The following is a 20,741-nucleotide window of genomic DNA, read 5'->3' as shown; positions in this document are numbered from 1 at the left end:
AACTTCAAAACTTCAAATTTTGGATTTCCTAAAGGTTTAGGGATTCCAAGTCATTGTTGGTGCAATGACAGAAGTTACTACCATGTCTTTAGGAGGAGTTACTCTTTAAGGACATGAAAATTAATTTTTTTCATACACCTTGGAGGGTGGTTAACCTTCCTTAGCATAAATGCTCAAGGTTGATCATTTACACACAATGGTGAATGGATAGCTCCATTGTTTAGTTGTGTAATGCTCAAGGGTGGACATTGAAGATAATGAATGGTATGAGACCTTCATTTTGGGATTGGTTAATGCTCAAGGGTGAGCATTGGAGATAATGAAGGGTATAGGACCTTCATTGTGGTGTTGTGAACAACGAGTGAAGTTGTAAACAATGGTGAGTAATTCTTCAGGAGGAGAGTTTTTTATGTGTGTCAATAGGGGGAGAATGTAGGATTTAAGTTAGGATTTTGCCCCTCTAGGAAAGTTAGGGGGAGAATGTAGGGTCTATACTATGTCTTCATTACCTTAAGAGGGAGTATGCCCTCTAGGAAAGGGAGAGAATAAAGGAAACCCTCATTCGTGCTTTGGCATGAGGAAGAAGTTGAGGCTATGGATTAGCCTAACTTAAAGGTATTATCAAACATCAAAAAGGGGGAGATTGTTGGTGCAATATCCCCTGGGTCAAGGTTGACCAAGTTGATTAGGCTTGAGTTGGCTCAAGCCTGAGTTTTAATGTTTTGGATTTCGATGTTTGACAATACATAGAGATTGCGGATACAAATTGTCCGATTGGAGAGATTATTGATACAATTCCCCTCTGGTCACGGTTGACCAGATAGATGTGAAGAAGAGTTAAGTAGGGCAAACGGTTGACCAGATACTTAACTGGGAAAGTCCTAACTGGAGGTTAGGCAGTTGAAAGTCCTGGTAAGTGAAGCTAGGTAGGTGAAAGTCCCGGTGAGTGAAGCCGGGTAGTAGGAAAATCCTGGTGAGTGAAGCCAGGTGAAAACCCTAGTAAGTGAAGTTAGGTGAAAGTCCTAGTGAGTGAAACCTGGCAGATAGAAAGTCCTGATGAGTGAATCTAGGCAGATGGGAAGTCCTGGTGAATGAAGTCAGGTAGATGGGAAGTCCTAGTGAGTGAAGCTAGGCAGATGGAAAGTCCTGGTGATTGAAGCCATGCACGAGGAAATCCAGATGGGTCAATGGTAACCGGATATCTGGTGGAAGTCCAAGTAGGTCAAAGGATTGACTGGATACTTAGCACGAGGAAATCCAGATGGGTCAAGGGTGACTGGACATCTGGTGGAAGTCTAAGTGGGTCAACGTTGACCGGACACTTGGCACGAGAAGAAAAGTCTAAGTGGGTCAAAGGGATTTACCGGACACTTGGTGAAGGGGACCTAGCAGGTCAAGGTTGACCAAATGCTAGACATGAGGTTCCAACAGGTCACGGTTGATCGAATGTTGGGTTTGGGAACCTTGGACTTGATTTAGGCAAGTCAAAGATGGGTCAATCGATCAACCGATCGATTGAACCATAGTCCAATTGATCAGTTGATCGATTGGATGTGTGCCACAATGAAATTTTGGCCCAATCGATTTGTCGATCAATTGGGAGCAATTGTCGCGAGCACAGAACCTTTCCTAATCGATCTGTTGATCGATTGAGCATCTCCAATTGATCGGCCGATCGATTAGAGATTGGATTTCTCGCGCACAAATGTGAGAAAGGCTGGATCGATTGGTCGATCGATTCAGCCATTTCCAGAGAGCACAGAGGCTCTCTGAATTGATCGACCGATCAATTCAAAACCTCCTCAAGGTATTCAATCGATTGAGATCCGACCATTGCGCAGGTTTAAAGTTGTTGCGGGCAATTTCTTCGACACGGCTTCGGGCGCTTCTTCCCCGATCTTCATGATCTGTTCTCCACTGAGCTCACTGACACACACCAGATCTTAGAGGCTTAGAGAGAAGTGTTATTGCACTTCCAAGCAAGTCAAGAGGTGTATTCATGCAAGAAGAAAAACAAGCTAGGGTTTCTGCCGTGTAAATCTTGTAAGATTTGATATTGTATTAGCTTGTATTTTGTTCTTCTTGTATATCTTTGTGGGTGAGCTTATACAAGGCTTCTCCTCCTTCGATAGTTACCGTAAAGGAGTATTTTCATAGTGGACTAGTGAGTGAGGGCCGGATTCTTGCATTAGTCATCTCTTCTTGAGGTGGATATCAAGTAAATCCTAGTGTTAGCATTGTGAGTGTGTTTCTTGTTGTTTATTCCGCTACACATCATTGAAGAAGCACATCAACGAGCACGTGAAGATATATTCACCCCCCTTAGCATATTTCGACCCTAACAGGGTGATCCAATTCTCCTGGAAGCCGAACGTGTAAATCATCTCCTTCATTGACCAAAGTTCTAAGATCCAACAGATCACCATACCAAGTTATGCATCCATAAGATCCAAATTTGATCCTATCTGAAAGTTGAGAGATGGTACGCTGGCGTTGGTAGGTGGTTGATCGAAGGATGATGCGTCACTAGAGATCTGGAAGAACTCCTTGATGATCTTGCGCACACTCAGACAAGCCAACAAAGTGTTAGTGACCTAAGACCGGGGTGGGAATCCCTGCCTAGACCCTTCGACGCTCAAGTTAGTTTTCTCTCTCCAAGGTGGAAGAAGAATAGTAGTGAAAATATGGCTTCGATGTCATAAATTAAGTTTGCGTACCTTGCCAATGGAGAGGATTCCCCCTTTATACCACCTCACTTAACCTCAGTAGTCATGAGATGGTCTCCGGTGTGTCAAATTTTGTTAGAAGATGAGAAAAGTACAGCCTGAGTATCGTGCAATAATTCTCCAATGAATTTTTTTTTTACTCCAGATGTACCTCTTTTGTCATTTATGAGTTGAGTTTCTCATGAAGCATCCTTCAGAATGTGTCACTATAAGTATTTAATAAAGATACTTTAAGGGAATATTCACCGACAAACTTGTCAAGTTGGCTTAATATTGTCGGCTATTTGTCTGCTGCATATATTGAGAATACCTTCTGTGGAGTGTCCTGGCCAGTCATGTATAGAGAATACCTTTTATGGAGTTTCCCGACCTGTCATATATTGAGAATCTCTTTTATGGAGTATCTTGGATAATCATGTATTAAGAATACCTTTTATGGAGTATCTTGGCTAATCATGTATAGAGAATACCTTTTATAGAATATCTCGGCCAGTCATATATTGAGAGTACCTTTTATGGAATATCCCGGCCGGTCATATATTGAGAATGTAGGATCGAAAAGAATTTAGATATCTCCACAATTGCATGATATTGTCCACTTTGGGCCTAAGCCCTCATGGTTTTGCTCTTGCGCTCTCCCCAAAAGGCCTCATACCAATGGAGATATCTTTTCTCTTATAAACCCATGATCTTTTCCATGTGTTTCCAATATGGGACTATATTTGCAACCTTGCAACCCCAACAATCCCCCCCCCCAAACAAAGGACCATAGGCTTCCCACATCCGATCCTCGACCCACCAGGTCTTCCTGCCCTTCGGTCCACCCGACCTACTAGGACTTCCTTGCCTAGTCGCAACTAGGACTTCCTGCCTGGTGTCTGGTCCTCTTGATCCGAACATAGGAGCCCCCACTTTGTTTGTTCGAGGTCAATATTGTACCCACATGGCTCAATCAGACCATAGCTCTTGTGCACAGTCGGTGGTTAAAACTTCTGGCAGTCCGGGCTCTGATACCAATTGTAGGATCGAAAAGAATTTAGATATCTCCACAATTGCATAATATTGTCCACTTTTGGCCTAAACCCTCATGGTTTTTCTCTTGGGCTCTCCCCAAAAGACCTCATGCCAATGGAGATATCTTTTCTCTTATAAACTCATGATCTTTTCCATGTGTTTCCAATATGGGACTATGTTTGCAATCTTGCAACCCCAACAATTGTGAGAAAATAATCCTTCTACGTCATTAGTTTTTTTTAATTTTTTATTATCTTGATAATTGGTTATTACTCGGTCTACCTATTTTTATGGATCTAGATCCTATTTTTATGGATCTCATCTAGATCCTATTTTTATGGATCTCATCTAGATCCTATTTTTATGGATCTCGTGGTTCGTACTCTTCTCCTTTGTGATGCTATATAAAGCGTCGTAGAGGCATGTAGATGAAAATATCTCGGTGTAAGGTTTCCTTTCATAAGTGAAGTTCCTATTTGTCCTATTCTTCTTGTTTCTTCTTGTGTGTTGTGTGCTTTGGGTGTGCTATCCATCCGATTCTAGGTCAACATCTGGTATCAGAGCTTTGGTAGTATAGAACACCCAAGAATCCACAATTCCACAAAAATGTCTGGCATCCCACAAGTTGCTGCGATGGAGAATGGCGGAGTGTCATTTCCCTATCCGATGCTAAGCCCTCACAATTACACTGTGTGGGCAATAAAGACAGAGGCGATCCTTGATGCCCAGGGAGTCTGGGAGGCGGTGGAGCCGGTGGAAGAAGCCCAGGTGGATGCAAAGAAGGATAAAAAGGCACGTGCATACATCTTGCAGTGTGTCCCCGAAGACATACTTCTCCAGATCGCAACAAAGAAGACGGCGAAGGAAGTCTGGGACAGCCTCAAGACGAGCTACCTTGGAAGTGATCGAGTGAAGAAGGCACGCATACAAACGTTGAAGAGCGAGTTTGACGCCCTCCGGATGAAGGAGACCGACACGATTGATGAGTTTGCTGGCAAACTCAGCGCTATGAGCAGCAAGTTCTCCGCTCTTGGTGCCACGCTTGAAGATCCATCTTTGGTAAAGAAGTTACTCGATTCTGTCCCTGATAAGTTCTTCCCTATTGTTGCCGGTATTGAGCAGTTTCACGATCTTGAGATGATACAATTTGAGGAGACTATTGGGCGACTGAAGGCGTACGAGGAACGAACACTACGATTACGCAGCAACACCAACAGCACTGAAGGTGAGCTCCTACTAACTCATGCCAAATGGCAAATGTGACAGAAGGGGAGCAACGTGGACACTTCGTCAGGAGGAAAGGGGCGTGGGTCCAACAGCCCTAGTCGTGGCAAATGGCGTGGACGAGAGCGAGGGCGCGGTCGTGGTCGTGGTATGCCGAGCCAAGATAGTGCAGGAGGCACTAGCAGCAACGGCAGAGACACTCATGACAAGAGTCATATAAAGTGTTTCAATTATGAGAAAATGGGGCATTATGCGTCCGAGTGCTACAACAAGCGTCGTGATGATGAGGCTCACCTCAGTTACGCCACCGATGAAGAGCCAACACTGATGATGACCGTGTCCCACGAGGAGTCTCACACTAGGCGTGAGCGGCAGGATATCATTCTACTCAGTGAAGATAAGTTCCTACCGGAGATGTATCGCAACGTTGAGAAAGGAGAAGATAAAGACGTCTGGTACCTTGACAACAGTGCCAACAACCACATGACTGGTCATCGTGAGAAGTTTCAAGAACTAGATGAAACCATCACCGGGAGGGTGAGGTTTGGCGATGGATCAACCATTGAGATCATGGGCAAGGGGACAGTTGTGTTCGAATGCAAGAATGGTGATCGGAAGGCTCTCCACGAGGTATACTACATTCCGAAACTTTGTAGTAATATCATAAGTCTTGGTCAATTGACAGAAGCTGGGAATGAAGTGCATATGAAAGGAGATACCATGAAGGTGATTGATAGGAGCAGGAAGCTCTTGATGCTGATAAAGCGAACACAAAATCGCTTGTACAAGATAACCTTGAAAATATTCAAGCAAGCCTGTCTCCTAGCAAGACTAGAAGACCCAACCTGGCTAGGGCACATGAAAAGCAACGAACCAGCAGTGCGCGGGACACTGTCCATGTGCAAGTCTGCAAGAGGCAGACTTGGCATACATCCGAGTCGGGCACGTGCACAAGGCATGCCAAGCAGAGCGGCAGTGCAGGGCTGCCCAAGCCCAAGTTTTACAGGAGGAAGACTTGGCAACCCAACAAGTGTGGCATGGGCGCAAGCCATACCAAGCAGAGGATTGGCAGTGCGTTGGGCACGTTCCAAGCCCAAGTTTGCAGGAGGAGAACTTGGCAGCAAAGCGAGCGTGGCAGGTATGCAACATATGCCAAGAAGCAAAGGCGAACAGATGGACTTGTCCGTTTTGCGAGCAAATGGACTTGCTCGTGTTGCCAAGAGAACTAACAGACGAGACTTGTTCGTGGTGCCGAAGAGATCGAGTTGTGGGCCAAGCACTTGGTGTGCAAATAGACTTTGGCGCGGGGCCAAAGAAGCGAAGTCATGGATAATACAGACAGATGGACTTGTTCGTGGTGCAAACAGATGGACTGCCCATGGTGCCAAAGGTGGACAAATTGTGGTTGATTTCGTTAATACCAGAGAACAAAGATGGACAGCTCGTGGTGCCATGCGACAACTACTCGGCTCCGTGACTTAGAACCATGTCAGGATTAGGGGGAGTAATGTGAGAAAATAATCCTTCTACGTCATTAGTTTTTTTAAAATTTTTTATTATCTTGATAATTGGTTATTACTCAGTCTACCTATTTTTATGGATCTAGATCCTATTTTTATGGATCTCATCTAGATCCTATTTTTATGGATCTCGTGGTTCATACTCTTCTCCTTTGTGATGCTATATAAAGGGTCGTAGAGGCATGTAGATGAAAATATCTCGGTGTAAGGTTTCCTTTCATAAGTGAAGTTCCTATTTGTCCTATTCTTCTTGTTTCTTCTTGTGTGTTGTGTGCTTTGGGTGTGCTCTCCATCCGATTCTAGGCCAACAGAGAACACCTTTTATGGAGTATTTCGGCTGGTCATATATTGAGAACACCTTTTATAAAATATTCCAGCCGGACATATATTGAAAATACCTTTTATGAAATATCCCGGCCAATCATGTATAGAGAATACCTTTGATGGAATATCCCGGCCGATCATATATTGAGAGTATATTTTATGAAGTACTCTGGCCAGTCATATATTGAGAATACCTTTTCGGAAGTATTCCGATGAGTCTTCACCTACCTGAGTATATGTACATATAAAGAATAATCATGTTTAGTTATCTTGCAAATGATATTTTAGAATCCTGCCCAAGTTAAGTCTATTTAGGCCAGACAGACCTTTGCTGACCGAACTAATACATTAGACCTAGTATCTCGTGTTCGGTCGATCCTTGTCCGTCCATTCGTGTAATACTGAATAAGGCTAAATGCTCTTTAGGTCCGGCCAGATTCATATTCGTCCGATCATATGCATGGAGTCCTTCATTCGATCAACCTTCACTTGGTCGATTACATGTTACAGACTAAATAGGGCTAAATGCCCTTTAGCCCAACCGGATTTATATCCGTCCGGGTATATATATGGAGCCCTTCATTCAGTCAGCTTTCGCCCAATCAATTACATGTTATAGACCAAATAGGGCTAAATGCCCTTGAACCCGACCTGATTTGTATCCGCCCGAGCATATGCATGGAGCCCTTCATTCAATCAACCTTCATTCGACCGATTCCATGCATCTTACAGGCCAAATAGGGCTAAATGCCCTTGAGCTTGGCCAGATTTATATTCGTCAGGGCATATGCATAGAGCCCCTCATTCAATCAGCCTTTGCTCGGCCGATTACATGTTATAGATAAAATAAGACTAAATGTCCTTAAACTCGGTCGGATTTATATCCGTCCGAACATATGCATGGAGGCCAAACTGTATAATTAGATTACCTGTAAGCCGAACGTATAAATCATCTCCTTCATCGACAAAAGTTCTGAGATCCAACAGATCACCAAGCCAAGTTATGCATCCATAAGACCCACTGATCACCGCATACGCCACGCAGGAGCAATCATTCAAGCACAAATTCTTGCAGTCATCGAGACTCATGTTTCCTCGCGGTGTAGCGTTCTCAGTGTCGGGCACCTTCACGTTCTGCACCTTGGAAAATTGGTTCGACGAGCAATTCAAAGGTTTCTTCCTCTCGCATCCGGCCTCTCTTCCATTCTCCGTAATATTTACGAACCCGTCCAAGCATTGGCACTCGACAGCAAAGTATTTATTGGTGCACACTCTGTTGCGGCCGCAGTGATTGTACGTATCGCACTCGTCCGCCGGAATCGACCACAAAAGTTGCCACTCTCTCTTGCCACCGCTGTCAAGAGACCAGCGCTGGAAGGTTCCATTGGCCCACATCACTGACCGTGTCAGCACTGGCGTCGGCGAGGCTGTGTAATTATTCATAATATAGCTCTCATTCTCGTTGGACACAAACGTGACATTTATTGAGTTGGCCAGCTGGCTGCTCGCCATCAATGGATGTCCCACGAACCAATTTCCGTTCCATAGGCCGCCGCGATGGTATTTGGCGGATCCGTTAAAAAAGACCAAATCCGGAATAGGTAGATCACGAATCATTTGGATGTAGTCTCCCGGAGAAGGATCCGTGGGGGTTTTCCATGACACTTCCCGCCATGAAGTGTTGGTCCGGTTGTCAAATCCGAGCTTCATGCCAGGGAGATACGTGGCGCTGTCGTTCGAGTCCTCAAAGCTCTGCCATAGAATCGAGTTGTTGTCGTTCAACACGAGGTTTCCAGAATCTAAAAGCTGCAAGCGTGCAGAATTGAGTTCAGTGGATCTCGTTCCCGTCGACCAAACGATTTTGTCCTCCTCAAACAAGATTAGATTTCCATCGGAAGTGAAGTTGAAGGATGCCATGGATGTGCTGACAGACATGTTCCGATTGGCGATCCATACTACAATGCCTTCTTGCGGTGTGAAATTGCAGTACCAGATTCCTAAGTATCCCTTCGCTGAACTATTACCATCCAGTCTGAAGAAGCCCAGTTGAAAAATGTCTCCCGTCGATGTCAAGGTCTGTCCATTGATAAGTGAGCTGTTCTCGATCATTGTATCTCCTGTACCAACGTCATAAATAAATATCTAAAGACATATTTATCAAATAACAATCTTTTTTTTTTTTAAATCTCCATCGGCCATATCTTTGTTCTAGTTTTTGTTCATCAAACCCGTTGACTAGTTGAAAATTGATTCAAAAACACTACCCTATTTTACAATCTTCAAAATTCTAAATTTATATCAAATAAATATTATTGTATTTTAAATTTATTTTCTTTTATTTTGAACTTTACACTACTGAGACAAACTAATTATTTTGAACCTTTCTATTCCACTGCCGATTTAAACAACAATAATGGATGAAATGAAGCAAGTCGAGTGAAAGAGAGGATTTTAGAAACTAAAGGGATGCATATTTGGTGAAGTTTTCCAAAATAAGCTGATTTTTTTACTAATATTTAGTAAAATTAAATTTGATAGATTATTAAAATAAATTAATAAAATCCACAATACTGGACTAGGATTAACTCTTTCTTAAACATACCAGAAGATGAAGATTGGCCGAGGATGAAGAACGTTACTGCTGCTGTTTTCAGGAAACACGAAAGAAAGAGCTGCATCTTCCCAATGGAAGCTTAAGCTCTTAATGATCCTGTGTTGCTTTCATCTGCAATCTAACCTGTTGTATTATCTTTTAGAGTTGTTATACTTCCTAACAAAAGATCTCAATTTAATGCCTTGAATTTCAAATTTTGATTAAGTCTAGTCAATTTACTTGCCTATTTGAAAATAATTATGTGTATGTAAGTCAACAATTTGACAACGACGGGTTTGAAAATTAAAAACATTCAGTCACTGTCAAATTACTAGGTTACTAGTCTATGGCTATAATATTAGGAAATATATATATATATATATATATATATATATATATATATATATATATATATATATATATATATATATATATATATATATATATATATATATAAAAGTAAAGCTCTTATGTTTCAAAACAATCGAAATAAGACACTAATTTAGATGAGATACATTATTTTGACAGGTGCTTTTTTTAATGATAATAATGAAAATAAGGAAGAATCATTTTAAATTTTTGTAATATAATAGAAGGTTGAGCAAGGACTAAATTCTCATTTGTCATATCCTCAGTATAACAAATTGGAGAGTTGAGAATGTCTCACTATATTCAACAAATTGTCAACACCTAATTAATTAGAAAAATAAATGAAAACAACATGGAGTCGACGACCCAGTCAATGTAACGTCGAGAATAGTACGGATTTAATTAAAATATTTTTATGGAGAAATAAACACTTTTTTTATAAAAAAAAAAATCTTTTCATGGCCAACCCATCACCTACTTCTACAAATGTACCCTTATTATTTTAAATCTAAATTTTCTTCTTCTATTTTTTATCTCCTCTTAAAACTCCGTTTTAGATCAAATTATTAAATTTTCTTCTTTTAGCTCTTCTTCTTTATCTCTTTAAAGGCTTTGGAGAACATGTATTGAAACTAATGTTAAGTTGCATTTGAAACTCTAGGAAGATGTGACGGTCAAAATTAAGATGACGTGATGATCAAAATTAAGATGATGTGATGGATAAAGCCAAAAGAGAAGAGCGTTCCCCACTAGCTAACGTTAAGGCCCTCAGTCTTGGCCAAGCCAGATTATAAGTCACTCGGACCAAGGTCGACCGACCTAAGCTGGTCGTGCATAGGAGACTTAGTACTTTATTCCTATATTGGGAATCGAACATGTCTGCCCAGCGTAAAGGTCGACCTCCCCAATTCTTATAAATCCCTTTGTATACACTCGGTCGTCTTTATTACTGGTCATCTCTATAGGTTTCCACACTACATTATGTCTGTATATCCATACAATAATAAGACTTGGGGAGTTATATCCGGGCAATAATAATGTCGGACGGGTTTATATGACCCCATACTCGTCCCCTATAGGCACGACTAAAAGATATCTCTCTTTATAAACCCGATCAAGCTTTTAGGTTTCAGGTTTATTTATCCAATGAATCATTATAGAGACGATCGACTTAAAGTATCAATCGAGCCTCTCAAAACATAGATCTATTTCTCTGAGCATCCTATTACAAGCCCGTCTGGGCATAAGACACAAATAAAGGATATCCTCTCCGTTGGCAAAGTACGCAATCTCAACATCTCAAGCTTACTCTCGCACGCACGTTCCTTACTGTTCTTCATTCGCCCGGTCTTAATTTGCACTGACTTGAGTGTCGGAGGACCTTGACCAAAGATCCCCTGGTTTCTTGGCATCAATCCATCGTTGTTAGCACGTCATCTCTTCAACTTTCAAACAGGATCAATATAGATAGTATATTTTTTTATCAACACTAGTTAATATTTTGTTATAACAACTAAGAATCAGAGCTATTACATTGTAGATTGTTTATTTCTAATCAATATTAATTATTATGTAATATTACTTCTAAAAAACCTAATGGTTTTGTGACAAATTTTATAAAAAAAATTCGTTCAAATTTTGCGACAAAGTTTGCAACGAAAATTTTTTCACCGCAAATATGTCATAGTAAAATTTTGTGACAAAAAATAAAAATTCATCTCAGTTCAAAGATGAAAATAATTTTCGTCGCTAATTTGTGACACAAAAAAATTTTGTCGCAAATTATAAAATTTGGCAATTAGCAACGAATTTATTTTCGTTGTTAAATTTGTAGTAAATTCTGATATTTTCAAACAGACAAATTCCAAACATCAAACAAATTTCACATACAAATTCCAACACAAACAAATTTAACATACAAATTGCATAACAAAACAATACATCAAACAAATTTCACATACAAATTAAGTTAATCTTGCAACATAAACAAATTCCAAACAGAACTAAGAAATCATATACGTAGGGTCACAGCAAATCAAATTTCACATACAAAGTTAATCTTACAACACAAACAAATTCCAAACAAAGTTTATCAATCAGATAGACAAAAGATCTCATAACATTGTTCAAATCAAACCAGACAATTTAACAATGGTCACAGCTAAGTTTCATCATCTTCTTCTTGATTAGTTTCTTCTTCATAAGAATGATTCTCTCTTGCTTCCTCCGCATCTTCTTTTCCTACATTAGAAAATAAAAAGTAAGGGTGTGTTTAGTTTGTACGTTTTCTATTTTTATTTTCTAAAAAATATGTATTTTCTAAAAACTAAAAAATGATTTTTAGATATTTTCTATTTTTCAAAAAATACGATCTATTTTTTAAGAAAATGGACATGAAAAATACAAACACGTTTTTTTTGAAAAATGAAAATAAAAAACACATAAACCAAACACATCCTAAAATTTTTAACAAGAAAATGCATAGTGTAATAAATTAACACAAAACTAATGAAGTATTTATGGAATAATTATTCTGTAGTTTTTTAAAAAAAAAATTAATTTCAACCTCACACAATATACATGCATCCAATTAACAACCTATAAACTACGCCACCAAAGGAGTTTCAGTAGTTGCGTCCACGCCATCAGTCGCCCTGTTCATAGCTTCCTGGAAAAGCGCCCCGTTCCAATCGCAACTCTTATTTTAGCAGAGACGGATAAGACAAGAAATATGAAGTTAGCTTCTTGGAAGGTCCAAGACCAAAATATTTATTTTAGCAGAGGTACGGCTAAGACAAGAAATATGAAGTTTACTCTCATTGTATATAATATGTAGCTTCTTGGAAGGTCCAAATTGGATTGCAATGGTCCATTACATCAGCCATTCATGCAAGTTGTAGTACTCTCACTAAAATTATTGGCCTTTCCTCCATTGACTTGCTAAACTTATCAGAAACTCTCTCTACTCTCCTCATGGATACGATTCGGTCAAAAAACAGAAGAAAAAGTGGAGTAATGGACGGAAACTACTTCGCAATCGCCATGGATGAGCTATTTCTTCAACTGTAGTCTTTTGATATATTCTTGGCTAATTAATTGCTCTATTTTGCTGCAAACTATACATCCTTAACTAGTTTTTGTACCTTAATCTGTAACTTCAGATTTGCTCATCTGGGGGAGTATGCACGAGCACGAGCATCCACTGAAGCTATGCTCACTGTTGAAAAAAAGGAATTATTGGAAAAGAAATAAAAGGATTATAGAAGGAAAAAATATGGAAGAGGTGAAGAATCTCTATGTGGAGAGGAGGAGAATAAAACAAAACACACAACTTACTTCATTCATTGAAAAGAGCTACATATTTATAGGCTTATTGGATAAGCACTAATAATCAAGTTTTTTTTTTAAAATTCTATTTCTACGAAACTCTTATCATAACATGACAACTCAACAATCTTATCACGAAGTTTAGTCAAACTTGCCACCTCATCCTTTTATCTTCACAAATTTTATCAACATCAAAATAAAGTTTAATCTCCAACACCCCCTCTTAAACTTAATTTTGTGACTCCAAGTAGGTTCCGCATCTTGATAAAATCTTCAAATTTGAGTGGCTTTGTAAAGATGTCAGCAACTTGATCTTTAGTCTTCAGATAAACTAGCTCAACTTCTTTGTTTTTCACATGTTCCCGAATAGAATGAAAGTGAATATCAATATGTTTACTTCTTTGATGATATACTGGATTCTCCCCCAATGCAATTGTCGATTTGTTGTCAATGCAAATTTGAGTTGCTTCACTTTGTTCAAATTTTCTCTCCTTTAGCAAGTTTCTTAGCCATATAGCATGACTAACACATGAGGATGCCGCAATGTACTTTGCTTCACAAGTGGAAAGAGTAACAATAGGTTGTTTTTTTTACATCCAAGAAAATGTTGTATCTCCAACGAAAAATGCAAAGCCGGAAGTGTTTCTCCGGTCATCACAGTCTCCACCCCAATCACTATCTGAATATCCAACAAGCTGAGAATTATTAGAATGAGAATAAAATAGTCCGTGATTCATAGTACCTCGGACATAATGAAGGATTCGCTTGGCGGCCTTCCAATGAGTCTCTTTAGGCTCTTCCATGAACCTGCTCACAAGACCGACTCCATATAATATATTCGGTCGAGTGCAAGTTAGGTACCGCAAGCTTCCCACCAAACTTTTGAAACATGTGGGATCAACCGTCTTTCCTTCGTCACTCTTGGATAGCTTTGTTCCGCAGTCCACCGGTGTGTTAACTGGATTACAATCATCCATTCTAAATCTCTTGAGGACCTCCTTTGCATATTGTTCTTTAGTCATAAATATGCCATCAACTCCTTGTTTCACCTCGAAGCCAAGAAAGTAGGACATAAGTCCCATATCGGTCATATAGAATGCTTTTGTCATAGCTTCCTTAAAAGATTTTATCATTTGTGGCGAACTTCCTGTCATGATTAGATCATCTACATATAATGATACCAATAAGATGTTATCATTGTCTGCTCTTACATAAAGAGCATGCTCATAAGGGCATTGCATAAAATCATTTTCTTTGAAGTATGCATCAATTCTTGAATTCCATGCTCTCGGTGCTTGCTTCAAGCCATAGAGAGCTTTCTTCAACTTCAACACCTTTCTTTCTTGCCCCCTCTTGATGTAGCCAGCCGGTTGTTCAATATAGACTTCTTCTTCTAAGTAGCCATTAAGAAATGCCGATTTCACATCAAGCTGAAATATTTGTCATTTTAGTTGAGCGGCTAAAGAGATTATCAATCTTATAGTCTCCATTTGGGCAACGGGAGCAAACACTTCTTCGTAGTCAATGCCGGCCTTTTGTTTGTAACCTTTTGCCACAAGTCGCGCTTTGTACTTTTCTATTTCTCCTTGAGCATTTTTCTTCACTTTATAAACCCACTTCACACCAATGGGTTTATGGCCATCGGGCAAAGTAGTAAGATGCCAAGTTTCATTCTTCTCAATTGCTTTCATCTCTGCATCCATAGCTTTCTTCCATTTGCTATCTTTAATAGCTTCTTCAAAAGATACAATTTCTTCATTAGCATAAAGACAAATGAGATTAAGTGGAGTTGTCACCTTATATAATTCTTGAAGACTTCTTGTCTTTTGTAGTGGAGGATCTTCTTCATCCAAGGGTGATGAAGAAATAGGCGATGGTGGTGGAGTTGGTTCTTTCTCCTTCACTTGTTCTTCTTCTTGAATCATCACCATATTAGTGCTCCAATTCCAAGCACCATCTTCTTGAAATTCAACATCTCTACTTATGATAATCATTTTGTTCACTGGATTATAGAGTCTGTAAGCCTTCGATCTTGCATCGTAGCCAATGAAAATGCAAGGTAAGCTTTTGTCATCAAGCTTTGTTCTGGAATGTGTGCATAGGCAATACACCCGAAAATCTTCAAATGAGATACACATGGCTTGTATCCGGTCCATGCTTCTTGAGGTGTAATTCCTTCTAAATTTCTTGTAGGAGATCTATTTAGCAAATACACCGCACAGTTTATAGCTTCGGCCCAAAATTCTTTGGGTACTTCTTTCGTTTTGAGCATACTTCGAACCATGTCGAGAATAGTTCGGTTCTTCCTTTCAGCAACTCCATTTTGTTGAGAGGAGTAAGGTGCTGTTAAAGGCCTTCAAATGCCATGATTTTTGCAGAATTTTTCAAATTCTTTTGAGGTGAATTCACCACCACGATCTGACCGCATTGCCTTGATAGTATAGCCAGATTGATTTTCTACCAATCCTTTGAATTCCTTGAACTTCTCAAAAGCATCGTCTTTATTCATCAAAAGATAGACCCAAGTTTTCCTGCTAAAATTATCAATAAAGGTTAGGAAATATCGACGACCTCCAAAGGAGGTCGGAGTGATTGGCCCACATATGTCTGTATGAATGAGTTCAAGAGGCTTCTTAGCTCGATTGTGTGATTCATTTGGAAAACTTGCTCTAGGATGTTTGCCAAGAATACACCCTTCACATATATCATCTTGAGTATTAATATGAGGAAGACCATTCACCATTCTGTTGCTTGAGAGAAGCTTTAGAGCTCTGAAGTTTACATGCCTGTACCTCATATGCCATAGCCATGTAATATCCTTTATGCATGCACTTAAGCATTTTGCAGTAACATGCTTAATATCAGGAGAAAACATCCTATTTTTACATAGGAATATGAGCAATAAGTTTGCTTTGCTTTCTTAGATGAAGACTACCATCTTTTAATTGCATATTAAAACCTTTCTCAAGCAATTGTCCAAGACTAATAATATTTGTTTTCATGTCAGGCACATAATAAACATCAGTGATGTATGTGTGAGCTCCATCTTTAAGTTTGATAAGAATCTTACCAACGCCTCTTACTTGGATTTTGGATGCGTCTCCAAATGAAACTTGTCCATTCACCGTTTCATCCAACTCAACAAACATATCTTTACGCCCGCACATATGATTGATTGCCCCGGAGTCTAAATACCACAATTTCTTGTTTGTGGAATCTCCATCCTTTCTTGCTAGCAAAACTACATCATTGTCATTGTCTTCTTTTGACACGTAATTAGCATTCCCTTGCACATTGTTAGAGCGGCATTCCGTTGCATAATGACCAAATTTGTTGCAAGTATAATATCTTACATTTCTTTTGTCATACCTTTGGTCTCTACCTTGATTGTTGTCTTTACTTCTTCCTCGACCTCGAGCAAAGCCCCTGCCACGGCCTCTACCTCGGCCACGTCCACGAAAGTTACCATGGCCACCGCCATTCTCTTGTGAACCTTCGGTCTTTGACTCTTCTTTATGGTCAATAATGGTGAGCTTGGTTTGTAGAGCCTGCTCCATAGGCTCTCTCCTTCTTCTTTGCATTCTTTCTTCATGAGCTTGTAGAGAGCTTAATAATTCTTGCACCTTCATTTCTTTCACATCTTTTGATTCTTCTATAGCCACAACTACATAGTCGTACCTTGGTTCCAAGGAGCGTAGAATTTTCTCTATGACACGACTATCTTCAATGTTTTCATCATTTCTTCTCAATTGGTTGACAATAACCAATACCCTTGTAAAGTAGTCTGATACATTTTCGGACTCTTTCATCTCCAACGATTCAAATTCCCCTCTCAGGATTTGAAGGTGAATACTTTTTGCTCTTTCATCACCTTTGTATGCTCCTTGTAGGATCTCCCATGCCTTTTTGGAAGTTGTAGCTTCGGCTACTTTCTCAAAAGTAGCTTCATCAAGAGCTTTATAAATAAAGAAAAGAGCTTTCTTATCTTTTCTCTTTTGTTCCGCCACTGCCGTCTTTTGTACCTCCGTTTGGTCGACTCCTTCTTGAGGCGCTTTATACACTACAAGAAAAAAGCCTAACAACAACGGTTGTCGTAACCTCTTTAGAACTGTTGTTAAATGTCGTGTTGTTAAAAGGGGTTCCCAAAGATAACAATTTTTAACCGTTGTCTTTGAAGGCAAAAACAACATTTTTACAACAGTGAAAAACTGTTGTCTTTTCCTTCAAAGACAACAGTTTTTCACCGTTGTCTTTAAGCGTCTACCTTTAATAGCAGAGTCTTCAACAGTTTTAAACTATCTATGACAACGGTAAAAAATTATTATCTTTTTTAGATAAAAAATAAAAAAAAATTAATACACAATTTTCCAATATTATAAATCATTCAAAATACTAAATTTCAAAATAAAATTTAATATACAATTTGCTAACATTCAAAAATAATATCTATAACATTCTAAAGAAATTTCATAAGCAACCAACAAAATGATAACACTATTAAAACAAAGGTAGAACAATATAACACGAGATTTTTTACTTTGATGTCGGTGAAGAGGAGGGACTGAAGCTCCTAGTGCTCCTTAATTTGTTAAAGTCTCTCCATTTTTTTGACTTGTCGGCATTCTTCCCAGTACTCTTGAGGACACCTATTCGAATAAAGATATATATTACAAATTAGAAACTAAACTGTACGCGTGATTCTAATTGCACTGCATAAATGTTACATAACCATAAAAACCATTTGATCTAGTCATCTAACAGAAGTGCAAAAAGCGTTATCTATGTAACATAAATGGTAACCTCTTGAAACAATATGGTGGCTCTTAAAGTCATGAACACGTTAAGGTTTTCACCAACTATAGTAGGAATGACTGCAGTAATTACCTGAAACAGCATAAATCGTTAGTTTTGAAGGCAGAGTAAAGAGACGTCATGCAACTTTTAGAAATCAATGCAACATAATCTTAAAGAATAACATTATAGCAGGATAAAGATGCCAAAAAGAGCAGTAGATTGAAACTAAAAAAACCACCAAAGAATCTTTAATATGTACAAAACACACCTTTTAGCTTCATGTTGAATACAAAGTGAACATAATCGAATGAATCGAGATGCAAATATTGGAAATGTAAGTTAGAAAAAAAAACTAAGAAATGATAAAGTAATTGTAATTTAATCTAACTTACGATTTAATTCTAGATTTGGAGAAGTAAGAAGTGTAAGCTTTTCTAAATCACCATGTACATAAACTGAAATATTAATAGGGCCATTACTTGTCAACACATGATTTTCCTAAGAGGAAGAAATGGACTTTAGAAATAAGAACAAATACATTAATTGCAAGCATAGAATATGTGAGGGTGATTACATCAAAGGTAGATTATAAATATTTTTAATTAAGAAAATGAGGAAGGAAATGAATGGAGGAAATGAATGAGATTTTCTACTTAGATGTCGATGAAGAGGCAGCACTGCAAATCCAAGAGACGGCACTGCAGATATTGCAATACAACAAAAAGTAAATTCTTTTTTCTCAAACTAGTAAAGGAAAATAAAAGGACTAATGATCTATAAGTGTGCAGGTCTAATATGAGATTTAATATTCACAGATTGCAACAATAACTTCACCTTGCTTGGTGGCTGAGGAGGGAATGGAGTATATGGTTTCTTCTCCTTAGCCTTTACTTTCCTTTGAACATTCTTCCTTGATAGTGATCTTCAAAATTATATTAATTGTCAAGATGCATGCTATAAAATTGTTCAAACAATCACTTTTTACAGATAGTTTATCGGTAAAAAGAACTAAACTCCAATAATAAAGCTAACTTAACATGGTAATTGGTACTGAAAGAATTTCTTCTATAAAAGAGCTAAACTCCAACAATAAAACTAGCATACATGGCAATTGGTATAGAAAGAATTATAGAAAAACTAAATCTCCAGCATGTTGCATTAAATACTAAAGGCAGTTTTCTATTGGATCAGAATTAACTTTAGAAGGAAGAACTACATAACTTTATATTGTAGGACCGTGATCGTTTGATAGAGGGGGGGGGGGTGAATATCGATTCGAAAACTCGAGTGTAAAAGTATGCAGCGGAAAAGTAAATGAACACAGTTGATTTTACTTCGTTCGGAGCCTGTGACGACTCCTACTCGAAGGCCCGTGGTCCTTGACCACTTTCGTTGGGCAATCACTAGCAATTCGAATATGATTACAAAAGGAGTACAAGAAATGCTAATGAAACAAAGTGATACCGACAAGGAAATTAACCAAAGAAGAAGGAGCACTTTGTCGGAGCTTTGTTAGCGTCGTGGGAGCGTAGAGCAGCAGGACAAGCAGTCGAAGAGTTCTCAGTTCTGTTTGAAGCTCCACCCTTGGGGCTTCTTTTATATGCTGCTCCGAGCGCCTGGATCCCTTCCGGGCGCCCTGGTGCGACGTGGCAAGTCCAGTCAGGATGCTCCACGTGGTGAGGCGACGCAGAGGATAAAAGTTGCCTCCAGGCGCCCGGATCCCTTCCGGGCGGGTCCGGGCGCCCGGATCCCCTCCGGGCGCCCGGATCACCTTTTTCCAGAGATTCCTTCTCCTGCAAAACAAGGTTAGTCCAAGGCAAGATATACCCTGCAACACAGATTGTTAGCACAATTTATAAAGTATGAGTTAACAGAAAAAGCATGACTTAGATTCCGTCTTTCCGAGACCGGAATCTAGTCACGATCTCGACTTAGATTTCCGAAATGGATCTAAGCCGGATCGACGCCTAATGTTCCCTTCCCGGGAACGCGTCCTCGCAGTCACTCCCCTCCAGTGACTTACCTTACTTACCTGCCAGACGTCCGGTCAGCCCTTCGACCCGTCTGGACCTTTCGCCAGCTATCCGGTCAGCCCTTCGACCTAGCTGGACTTCTTGCCAAGCGTTCGGTCAGCCCGTCGACCCGCTTGGACTTCTCGCCAGCTATCCGGTCAGCCCGTCGACCTAGCTAGACTTCGTGCCAGACATCTGGTCAGCCCGTCGACCTGTCTGGACTTCTCCTGCACACTCGATCAAAGTTTCAGACAACAACAAAACTAACTTAACCTATTTGTCATTCATCAAAACCTAGGTTAGACCGTTAGTGCTACCCGCACCAATAATCTCCCCCTTTTTGATGGAATGACAACCTGGTTAAGTTAGTGAAAAGACGCAAAAAATAAATAAAACAGGTACATGGTTTTTAAAGTTAGTTTTAGTGTTTTCAATTTGGTTTAGCTAACTTAACCACCTAACCCTCCCCCTTTGGCATTCAGCAAAAATAGGCAAGGGTAAACAAGCATAGTGTAGAGTTACTGTTAAGAAACAGCTAATTTTCAAAATTCAAAGATACTGATAAAAGTACAATTTTAAAATCAAGTTAAAAAGATAGTCAAGTTGACTTGGGGAATTTAAGTTGAAAAAGTATACGTTTAAAGTTAATCAAGTTTAAAGTTAATCTAGTTTTCAAATCTGATTTTTCCAAAACAAAGCAAAAAAAATTTTAATTTTTCAAAAACAAGTAAAGTTTTAGCCAAAATAAATTTGTTAAGGCTAAGTTTTGGAAAGTTTAATTTTCAAGCATATGTTATAAAACTGAATAAGTTTAAGTTTGTAATGATTTTCAACTTTA

General features: G+C 39.2%; 2 protein-coding genes and 1 long non-coding RNA gene across 3 annotated transcripts in view; all 3 read right to left on the bottom strand.

Annotated features, from left to right (window-relative positions):
- The window catches only part of LOC121970482 (G-type lectin S-receptor-like serine/threonine-protein kinase RKS1), a 37,950-nt gene extending 28,388 nt beyond the window's left edge, over nt 1-9,562 (bottom strand). The window contains exons 1-2 of the mRNA XM_042521242.1: nt 9,411-9,562; nt 7,738-8,925 (exon numbers count right to left, since the gene is read on the bottom strand). Coding sequence (XP_042377176.1) covers nt 7,738-8,925; nt 9,411-9,486 — 1,264 coding nt within the window. The 5' untranslated portion in view covers nt 9,487-9,562. The remainder of the gene's footprint in view (nt 1-7,737; nt 8,926-9,410) is intronic.
- A 2,805-nt stretch (nt 9,563-12,367) lies between these two features.
- On the bottom strand, nt 12,368-13,084 carry LOC121970483. Its single transcript, XR_006108934.1, has 2 exons — nt 12,914-13,084; nt 12,368-12,468 (listed from the first exon to the last, which is right to left on the bottom strand). It is a non-coding gene; the product is annotated as an uncharacterized LOC121970483 (long non-coding RNA).
- Nucleotides 13,085-15,979: 2,895 nt separating this feature from the next.
- Nucleotides 15,980-16,906, bottom strand: LOC121972594. The gene has a single exon (XM_042524247.1). The coding sequence runs from the start codon at nt 16,904-16,906 to the stop codon at nt 15,980-15,982; it is 927 nt and encodes a 308-aa protein (XP_042380181.1).
- Between the last annotated feature and the right edge of the window lie 3,835 nt (nt 16,907-20,741).

This window comes from Zingiber officinale, chromosome 4A (genome assembly GCF_018446385.1).
Source record: "Zingiber officinale cultivar Zhangliang chromosome 4A, Zo_v1.1, whole genome shotgun sequence".
Classification (NCBI taxonomy): domain Eukaryota; kingdom Viridiplantae; phylum Streptophyta; class Magnoliopsida; order Zingiberales; family Zingiberaceae; genus Zingiber; species Zingiber officinale.
The sequence above is the reverse complement of the archived record's forward strand: the minus strand, read 5'-3'. Positions and strand labels throughout refer to the sequence as shown.